Raw genomic sequence first — 9997 nt, 5'->3', positions numbered from 1 at the left:
CTGCTGTCTTAAAAAAATTGGAGACTACCCTCGAAAAAAAGAAAACGAAACAGAGAGTTTTTTTGGGGTATCTTACACCACTGTTTATCCGTCTCCATTTTAAATAACATTGCAATTATCTCTTTCCTTTTTAATAGGAAAGCTTGTTTCTAATATTAAAAAGTGCACTCAATGACATACCTCTTGGGTCAAGTATGTTATTAAGTATTGCTTATTAACAATAACAATTGTCCAGCAAATAGTTTTTTTCTTTTCAGTTGGAAAAAAATGAGCCGTCACATGCTGAATTCATTACACCTCCATCACACAACCTTGGTATTATATACATTTATATAAAATAAATCCTGCGGCAACTGAATCCATACCTTTCTTGGGCACTTATTAAGGCATGACGGTCTCGATTACATGCTTGAATACCATGGAGGTCACATTAAGTGCCCTCTTAAACATAGTGCTTTAACAATCACCCACCTATTCTGTATTTTGCATGCATACCTTTATTTCATTACTGAAGTTATCATGACCTTTTCCCTTGTTTTATCCCTGGTTAACTACATTTGCAGTCTATATTGAATATTGTTTTTTTTTATGATGCACATTATTAATGTATATTTGCTGTCTTATAATTGTAGAACCCATTTGCCAAATATTACTATTAAGGTGTAGTTGGATTTTAACCCCAAATAGTGAAGAATACTTGCATATGCATACGTGCATTTATATAATTTATAAGGATATATTTTATGTATTGAAGTGGAGACCTGTTTATGAAATAGTACCTTTGGATGTGGCTTTCACTTTAAAGAACTAAATGGTGTCAGGAAATATACATTTTTAGCATCTGTCATCACTTCTTGTAGTTAAATACTTTTCCACAACGCATATTAGGCCTACTTTCTTGTAGCTTGAATCTGTTGTAAATTTTCAATAAAAACAATCCTATCCAAAAACTGTTTTTTTTTTTTCCCCTGTACAAAATTATAATAATAAAAAAAAGAATGCATAAATTAAAAAAAACAGCATAACAAACGACCCACTTGATGGTGTGGCGTTCCTTCAAACGGTCCCACTATTATTTTAATAATTACATGGGGGGGGGGGGGGGGGGGCCGCGGTGCATTGTGGGCCAGTGCAGTCGGTGACAGCCGCCATGATTCCTACACTGGTCGGACAGAAAATGGACGCTTCCGTGGCGCTAACACAGAGCCAGTCGGTTGTTGTGGCGGCCTCCCCTGCGGTTTACTAACCGGCATCCAGAAACGAGATTTGCATCACCGCTTCTTTCAAACTGCGGGGCCGGTTTCACGCCGAAGGCTACGAAGGCTGCAAAGGTGTCCGCGGAGTTGACGCTACGGGTCGTTAGCTAAGCTGCGCTCACACAACACTCACAGCCCGTTAGCCGTTAGCCGCTAGTTAGCAGCTAGTTAGCACCACATCGCTCCGGCGCAGTTCAATCCTCCTCTGCTGAACCACCGATGATGATGCTTCACCGGACCGGGTCTACGTCGTAAGGTAAAGACCCCCCCCCCCCCCCTCCGACCACCCTCCCGTGTGCGTCGTCGTGGTCCCGTGGCGAATACGAATAACGCCCGGTGGAGGAGAGTTAGTTCAGCGGGCAGGGCTCCGGGGCTCCGGTCCGGAGAGCGGCGGGGCTTCGGGTTACTGCGTCACTCCGGGCAGCAGGCCTCGTGCTGTTGTTTACCTCGAGCCCCGCGTCCCCGGACGTGTGGAAGTGTACATGTGTGGGGGTGTGTGGGGGGGGGGGGGGGGGGGGGCATACCTGCGTGGGGAGGTCGGCGGGGGACAGGTAGTCGTTAGAGGCAGTGTTTTGTTTGGTGACCGTTGTTGGTGGAAATCATTTTCTGTACTGTACTGCTCCTCCACGTCGTTCCGTAGAAAGTTGAGCCCGTGATCATCTGTTGACGAACCCGTCAGAATAACACCCGCACCTTTCATTGACAGGTATGGCCTGGCTCTGACTGTAAGGTGCTGGTAATGGCAGAAGGGCTCGGCATTGGCGAAATGCCCTCCTTTGACCTGAGTACAAATTCTGAAGCAAAAAAGAGACCCAATTCATCGGATGGCAGTAAGTACTTGCTTACTAACTTACATGCATGTATCACAACTACACACGATATGCCAACATGATTTTATTTATCGACCCGTGTGTATGGTGTGCCGTTAGCCCGTTATGTCAGTCAGGGTGTCTAAACGCTGTCTTGTGCCGTTTTGCAACAGGAGAAGAGCCTATAAGGAAAATGCCAATATCAAAGTTCGGTGCCCGCGCGCGCTTTGAGCCTGTACACTTTGTCAGTGGGGGTAGCAGCGGCGGCGGCGCCGGCACCGACGAGAAGGAGAACGACAAGGAGCGCAAGAGGAGCGACCCTCACGGCGCGCGGCCCTGGGACACAGAGCAGCCCTCCTATGGCGGCGGGCGGGCTCAGGGGTACTCGGCCCCCAGGTCCGCCTTCGACAGAGTCCCTTCCTTCGGTTCGGACTCCTGGAGGGATCGGGATAGAGATAGGACCAGAGATAGAGACAGGGACGTACCCTCAGGTAGTGCCGGCACTGGTCCCGGTCTAGGCTATGCAGCCCGCGGGGCCACCTCCAACTACATGGCGAAAACGCAACAGGACTACACCGCTAAATACGAGGCCCACGGCTCCCGGGGTTCCGGCGATTCGTACTCCCAGCCCAACAGGCACGAGGGATACAGCGGGGGGAACAGGTCAGCGGCGTGGGACACCGGGCGGCAGGGATCGGGCTACGGTCCCCAGGACCGCCCGTCCTCCTCCAGCCGGCCGTTCAGCCGAGTCTACAACAGCCCAGGCAGGGTCAGCCCGAGCCAGGCCCAGTCAGCGACGCTGCCCCCGCCTCGGCCCATACCCTCGGCCCTCATGGAGGAGAAACAGCGATTGATTACCAGCGTGTCCGCTGCGTTAGCCGTCTCCTTAAGAGACCCCATGTACATGACCGGGACCGACTCCCCCAACTACAACTTCATGCTGAGCCGCAGCATCCAGGCCTGCAAGACCAACCCCGAGTATATTTATGTCAACCTGAAGGACATCCCTCAAGCCGACCTCCCGAAGAACAGGAAGGTACTGACGGAAGGCTACGCGTGCGAGTTGAGGTGCCAGTGTGTTTATCTCGCCACTGGATACTCGGGCAGTAAGAACGGAGCCAGGGACCGTGCCTCCGAGCAGGCCGTGAAACTCTTCCTGAAGCCGGCCGAGGTTCGTATTGTGCAGCGCAAGTATAGACACTCTATTGTCACCGACATTGTGGTATGTCAGATGCACAGTCCCACCCCAGCCTTTTTGCCGGCCCTTCGAAATCCAGAGGACAAGCCGACGCCTAGCTCAAAGGGCCAATACGAGCCCGACAAACGTAAACACTGGACAGAATTTGTGGTTGTTGACAACGCTCACGACGCCATATGCATACTGAACAACTCTGCCGCCTTTAACCGCATGAAGATCGACTACAAGTTTGACCTGGTCCCAAACAGCAGCTACTGGCTCTGCAGCGTCTACCTGCAGGAGGAGCTGGTGGCCCAGTCCAGGGGCACAAAGAAGAGCTCCAAGCATACGGCGGCCGAGGAGGCGGTGAGGAAGCTCCGCATGAACCAGGCGGCCCGGGAGCAAGAGCAGCAGCAGCAGCAAGAGCAGCAGCAGCAGCAGCAGCATCCCAGAGGGAACCATCAGTCGGATCCGTCTAGTGGCTGGTTTGGCCAACAGGTAGGCAGGAAAAAGCACCTGAGTGAGTTGGTTATTCTGGAGAACTCGGATAACGCCATCTGCATCATCAACGACACTGCTCAGTTTAACAAAGTGTCGGCCGACTACAAGTTCACCGTGTTGCCCGACCACCGCTGGAGATGCGAGGTGTATCTGGAAGGGCAGTACGTCGCGGCGGGTCTCGGGCCAAAGAAAATCGTCAAACACATCGCGGCGGAGGAGGCCCTGGCCACGTTGAGACAGACGCAGGCCGTGGTGAAGTCCAACCTCAGGAAGGACGGCCACTGTGACGCCATATCGCGCCACCAGATCCTGGCGCGCTCCAACGAAGAGAGCATCAAGCAGGAGATCAAGGAGGACAACATCGGCAACCAGCTCCTCCGCAAGATGGGCTGGAAGGGGGGCGGCCTGGGCCGAGACGGGGAGGGCATCGCGGAGCCCATCAAGGTCAAGGAGCAGTTCTCCAGAGAGGGCCTCGGCATGGACATGGACAAGCCCTCGAATCAGCTCAGCAAGCGAGACATCGAGGACATCATCCGAAACTATGCCACGTCCGACCGCCAAGACGACCTGCGCTTCTCCAGCGACCTCAACAACGACGAGCGCAAGCAGATCCACCACATATCTCAGAAGTACGGCTTACGCAGCAAGTCGTACGGACAGGGCCGGCAACGCTTTCTAGTTGTCAGCCGCAAGGTGCATAAAGACCAGCTCATCGGTCAGCTGCTGCAGGAAGGACAGGTGGGGCGCTACGAGCTGGTGAAACCTCAGGCCTCTCACTGATTTGCATGAACACTTGTCGTTGGCATGGACCTCTGGACAAACGTATGACCGTAACGTTCATACTGGAGACTGACTCATACCACAATACAATACAGATTAATAGTAGGGTATCGTTTAGAAACGTGGATGTTTCTACATTCCTCTGTTGTTATGGTTTAAGCCTGCATAAGGTGTTTTAGGTTAAAAAAAGATTGCCATTCCACAAGTCTATTGTTTTGGTCTCTGCACTACATGCTTGTTTTCAGTGCTTTCATATTCGAATGCCTTGGTTATTTGTTGATTAAACATCACTGAAATTTGGCCAGAAACCCTTCCTTTTTTCCCCCCTCAACTTTCACTGTAGCAGAATATGCAACTCTACATGTTAAGTACCATGACAGCGAAAAATACTATATGCCCGATCTTACCGTTGATAGAACTCAAATTCAAAATAGCACTTGCAATGTGTATTTTCAATTGAAAGCTACCACGTGTTAAACTATCTTCACATGGAATTGTGAAAGCTGTGATCTTGTTAACTGTCTGGTGTTTCATTTGTGTGAATGTCTGCTTGTTTTACATCTGTAATTGAATAAATTAAACCGGAAACCAACTAAACGTTATTGAGATGTAGATTTTCTCAAAAGGTACTGTAAAAGCAAGGGCCATGCCGAAACCGGCTTTTTAAGTATATCTACAAGAAATTGCATTTTGTTACAGCCCACTAGTGTTCAACTGAAGACCACGCCTACGAAAATGAGACGCCAATGTTCAGGAAGTCGAGTCAGTTTGAGTTTATTTGTTGTGGTGAAGGGGTAGCATAACATACTCAACCCAAGTGCCTGGAAAGGGCACATTATCCGATCCTTAAACATGTCTGGATAGTCAAGTAAAGAAAATGTATATAGTAAAAGGCATGGCTTGAACATGTAGTCTAGAGCCAGTAACTAGAAATCCAGCCTGCATATCTCAAAGGCATTGATTGTAAGAGAGATGGATGTCAGCACCAGCACACCTTCTGTCACACACAGACCCATCGCACATTTTCTAGTAACCCATCATACATTTTCTTCAAAAGGTATTCAAAAATGCTAAAAAGAAACATAAAATTTAACACATGGTAACATCCTCTAAAAATACAAATATAAATGTATGTTTTGACACTGCAACTGCAATCCACACTTAAGCACACGTGTCAATCATTGCCCAACCTTGGTGGCTGACTCAGAAAAAAGTTTTGTTTGGAGGTGAAGGGAGAATTTGGTGCATTGAAGAAGTCACCCAGATCTAACCAGGCACATATACTTTAACATGCTACCGCCCAACAACAGCGTCTGCAGGAGGCGACGCCACAACACAACATTATACAACTATAGCGACAGCTATGGGACAGACATTAGAAAACTGTCAGATTGTGTATGATCGTTTTTCATCACATGATCCGTGTAGCCTTTTTACTCTTGTGGCGGACATTTTTTTTTTATACTTTGCAAACAATCACACGTGTCAACAATCACGCCAACTCTGCTCGACAATAGCCGACACCCTCTTCTCGTACTCCCGCTTGTTCTCCTGGTACAGCTGGGCTGCCTGGCTGTTGGCTGGGCTGTTAGGATTGGGCTCATCCAGTAAAGACTGAACAGATGAACAAAAAAAACAAAAACATTAGAATCTTCTCCACAGCCGTGTCTCGTGAAATGCACATATGTATACAACTCCTGGTTTACCCCATCACCACCAGTAATACTCTTGAAGAAATGTGTAGCTGCAAATATACTTCTAAAGCTACTACAACCCTGTGTTAAATGGTAACACGTACGCTGTGGATGTGTGTGAATAGATAAAAGCACCTGTATTGAAGTTAATATTGAAGAAACATCATAAGTTGGACTCCAGCGATTCTGTAGAATGTCTAAACATATGCTGCCATCGGCATAAACTGCAAAAAAAATGAATTAAGGGAAAACATTAATACATTCATAATACTTAATGTCCAAGTAGAATTTGATTTGATTAAGGATGCACAAAGACTATTAGAACTTACCATTTGGATGAAACATTTTGGAGACAAAACGCACTGTTGGGGGTTTATTTGGATACTCTTCTGTGAACTCGATAGTGAGTTTAAAGGTTCCTAGGATTAAGAAAAGCAAAGCTTAATTCAAAATGCATGGCTTTAAAACTTCACACCGAGCTCTAGTGGGCTGCTATATGTCCCCCAACACCGCTTGAATTGCCCATCAGAAAAAATGGCATGTTGGAATAAAAGTGTCTTGAAAAACATGGATACAAGCCAAAAGCTTCTGCTTCTACCATGAGCTTTAATGACGCATCCTTCGAAGGGGTGTTTGATTGGTTAAATAGCATTGAAAGGAATGGGACAGAAACATAATTAAACATGGCAGAAGGTAATTAAACGGCCATGGTAATTTGCCAGGTGTATTGTAACCAATGTACTTCAGCGAACAGGGCAGATACGAGCTAATGACGACATGGGGACAACCTACCATCTTCAAAGGGTGTTCCCTCTGGTCTGAAAAACAAATGAAAAGACAACATAGTTTCATTTTTGGACACTGAATTGAATTACAATAAATTAGTTCATACATAATATGATAGTTACAAATGTTCAACTTACTGCCAAAGACAAACTAATAACAAAAGGTCTAACCACATTTAAATTAAAAAAAATGTTATACACTCACTCACCCAAATATGACAGCATTCCAGACCATAATATTATTCTCGGACGGTGCTCCACTCACCCCGGCTGGGGGGTCTTCTTGCAGCCTTGCAATGCAATAAAGAATAGATTAAAATTTGACCAACACTAACCACTGGTGGTTACTGATGTCAAGAAAGAAATACAAGGCAAAATAGAGAAGCTACCCAAAATAACCTCAGCTGTGTTGGTGTGTCTGATATGTCTCGTAAAGCTGATTATTTATACACTTTCCAAGAAAACCACTGGGATTGCCATTGCCATCGAGCTGTATTCACTAGTAAATAAGATGGATTCATCATCTCATGTTAAAACCCACTTGTGACCTCTTTGCTAATAGGTCAGAGTTCAAAGGACTCCTGGGGTTTGACTGTACTCAACAGTAGGAGCACGTGTTGAATGAGTTTAAAAAAAAAAAAAAATCACAAAAAATCGCATGTATTTTGACCACCTTCAAAACATCCCATTTCTCTAATGCAATGAGCACGAGTACAATCGCAATCACGGAGGTGTCCCCCTGCGAGCTGCACAGTCTGGGCCAGACTACAACTATGCACTGTATACGTATTAAAAACAGCCTCACAGCCATCACGATCAATCCAAAAACGACACCGAGTCGGATCAACCACCACGACACCTTGCCACACACAGACCGGCCGGCCGCCACCCCGACCCGAGGCTCCCACCGAACCCATCTCCACCAAGTTATTTCCATCTGGGGATGAGTGACGTGACGACCAGCGTCAGCAGCCAGCCAGCTAGCCGCCGCCGCAGCGGGCTCACCGCTCATTGTCCTCGACACGCCTAACAGGTGGCCCTGTCCCCCCGACTAGACACACACACACCACGACCCACTGACCACCAGGTTATCATTTCACGAACACACACCGGCGTCCCCTCCTCCGAGCCGCGGCCCGTCCGGAGACACGTAAGCGACGGCTAGCGGGGGGCTAGCCGTCGGTGGCTAACGCTAGCTCTTGCGTTACCTTCTTGGGGGGGGTTGTTTTTCTGCTTCCTTACCGTTTAAAATCTCTCATAAGTCGTCGTCTGGCCGGGGTTGACATCGTGGTCACGCGGTTGCCCTGGTCGCAAGCATACACGTTCGCTTTGGATTATAAAACCCCGCTGGATTTCGTGTACTTTATGTTACGGCTAACTAGTGTTTATTAGTTGAGCGAGTGTCGTCCGGCTGGGCTGGCCTGCTGCCGTGTCGAGCGGTCGGGCGATACCACTATCTGCGGGGGGGGGGGGACCACACCAAATCTCACCCTGCGTTCTGATGAAATAACGAGATATGTATATGCAAAATGTAACATAATTTACAGGATAAAAGAAGATACATGGAATGAGATGTATTGACAAGAGTACGCGTGTGTTAATGTTTTGAAAATACTCCACGTCAGTTATACCTGTACACCCGATACCTGATTTGTATCGTTCCAGTACGAATTACGTCATTTGTTTAGCAACAGTGTGTTTGGATGGCGCATAAAAAACAATTTAGTTAATACGGTAATAAGGTATCGCTCATAAACAAACAGTGTATCCTCGACCGACTAATCAATAGGTTAGCAGTATATTGATAGATGTTGCTTATTTTCAACCCCTAACTGCTAGGGCTGACATGGCCATAAAGGCCCCTTCATGTCGTTAAGGCTTTAAAATGCCTGTACTCCCTAGAGATTGACCAGTAGGCGGGGTCGACTAGTAGGTGTGGTTAACCAGAATGTTGGGTAACCAGAAGGTGGGGTTGGTCAGTAGGTGGGGTTGGTCAGTAGGTGGGGTTGGTCAGTAGGTGGGGTTGGTCAGTAGGTGGGGTTGGTCAGTAGGTGGGGTTGGCCAGTAGGTCGGGGTTGGTCAGTAGGTCGGGTTGGTCAGTAGGTCGGGGTTGGTCAGTAGGTGGGGTTGGCCAGTAGGTCGGGTTTGGCCAGTAAGTGGCGCTATTCGCCAATGTAACAACCATGGATAACAATTTCGAAATGCGCATGATCAAAAAAGGTTTTCTATTCAATTAATAACTTAAAATATATAATATATAATTGAAACCAATTATATATTCAAATGAGACAATATTCGGTGATTCTTTATGAATCACCAGATATTAACACTCTTAACTGACGTTACGCCACACAATCCTCCCCTGAAGTGCCGTGGGGCAGACAAACTACACCTATTTTATTATTTACATTTAAACACGAAGAAAGTCTAATTTCTGCATGTTTGTTACATTTCAGTAGTAGTAAATAGACAAAGAAATTACCCAATAGATTACATACATATAAGTCAAAATGGCAGTTCTCCCTCGTCTCCCATATGGTCTAGCGGTTAGGATTCCTGGTTTTCACCCAGGCGGCCCGGGTTCGACTCCCGGTATGGGAACGTCTCTTTTTGGGGGCATCGTAGCCAACAACACATTTCCATTACATTATAAAAGAGACACACACATGCTAAAAACGGATTTAATCACTTCCAGCACAAACATTTAGCTTCATTATACACATTCAGCTCCTCGAGTATGTTAGCTGAACAGCTGTCATGTCTCACGGTGGCTCACGAAGAAAAGGCAAACCCCGCCCAACGGGGAAAACAAAGTTGACATCTTCACTCAAAGTAGCAGAGGCACCACAAGCGGACCTCTTCCCGGGGACAACGTGGACACCACAGCTTCATCCACCTTTCTTATCAATGTCCAGGTGGTTGACAACACGTTGAGACCATAGCGTTGGAGAACAATAGTGAACAAATACCGAGACCCGCACGCCGAGCAGAGCCG

The 9997-nt window shown here is 47.3% G+C and overlaps 2 protein-coding genes and 1 non-coding gene across 3 annotated transcripts; 2 read left to right on the top strand and 1 right to left on the bottom strand.

Annotated features, from left to right (window-relative positions):
• The first annotated feature begins 1144 nt into the window (after positions 1 to 1144).
• On the top strand, positions 1145 to 4823 carry nkrf (NFKB repressing factor). Its single transcript, XM_084469191.1, has 3 exons — positions 1145 to 1512; positions 1963 to 2086; positions 2239 to 4823. The coding sequence occupies exons 2-3, from the start codon at positions 1996 to 1998 to the stop codon at positions 4521 to 4523; spliced, it is 2376 nt and encodes a 791-aa protein (XP_084325317.1). The 5' UTR covers positions 1145 to 1512; positions 1963 to 1995; the 3' UTR covers positions 4524 to 4823.
• A 458-nt stretch (positions 4824 to 5281) lies between these two features.
• LOC311344990 (ubiquitin-conjugating enzyme E2 A) lies at positions 5282 to 8443 on the bottom strand. The gene is made up of 6 exons (XM_084469350.1): positions 8245 to 8443; positions 7212 to 7292; positions 7010 to 7035; positions 6547 to 6636; positions 6353 to 6441; positions 5282 to 6137 (listed from the first exon to the last, which is right to left on the bottom strand). The coding sequence occupies exons 1-6, from the start codon at positions 8286 to 8288 to the stop codon at positions 6009 to 6011; spliced, it is 459 nt and encodes a 152-aa protein (XP_084325476.1). The 5' UTR covers positions 8289 to 8443; the 3' UTR covers positions 5282 to 6008.
• Positions 8444 to 9531: 1088 nt separating this feature from the next.
• Positions 9532 to 9603, top strand: AC3HAE_019726 (transfer RNA glutamic acid (anticodon UUC)). Its single transcript has one exon. It is a non-coding gene; the product is annotated as a tRNA-Glu (tRNA).
• Positions 9604 to 9997: the final 394 nt, after the last annotated feature.

Source organism: Micromesistius poutassou, assembly GCF_964030765.1.
Source record: "Micromesistius poutassou genome assembly, chromosome: 6".
Lineage (NCBI taxonomy): Eukaryota > Metazoa > Chordata > Actinopteri > Gadiformes > Gadidae > Micromesistius > Micromesistius poutassou.
This window is presented reverse-complemented; position numbering and strand designations above follow the sequence as displayed.

What these genes read in the sequence shown, in the direction of transcription:
- nkrf (XM_084469191.1), top strand. Translation starts at nt 1,996, where the DNA reads ATGGCAGAAGGGCTCGGCATTGGCGAAATGCCCTCCTTTGACCTGAGT. An exon ending in ACCCAATTCATCGGATGGCA is followed by an intron (nt 2,087 to 2,238) that starts GTAAGTACTTGC and finishes GTTTTGCAACAG; the next exon opens with GAGAAGAGCCTATAAGGAAA.
- LOC311344990 (XM_084469350.1), bottom strand. Translation starts at nt 8,288, where the DNA reads ATGTCAACCCCGGCCAGACGACGACTTATGAGAGATTTTAAACG. An exon ending in TGGAATGCTGTCATATTTGG is followed by an intron (nt 7,036 to 7,211) that starts GTGAGTGAGTGT and finishes TTTGTTTTTCAG; the next exon opens with ACCAGAGGGAACACCCTTTG. An exon ending in CAAAATGTTTCATCCAAATG is followed by an intron (nt 6,442 to 6,546) that starts GTAAGTTCTAAT and finishes TTTTTTTTGCAG; the next exon opens with TTTATGCCGATGGCAGCATA.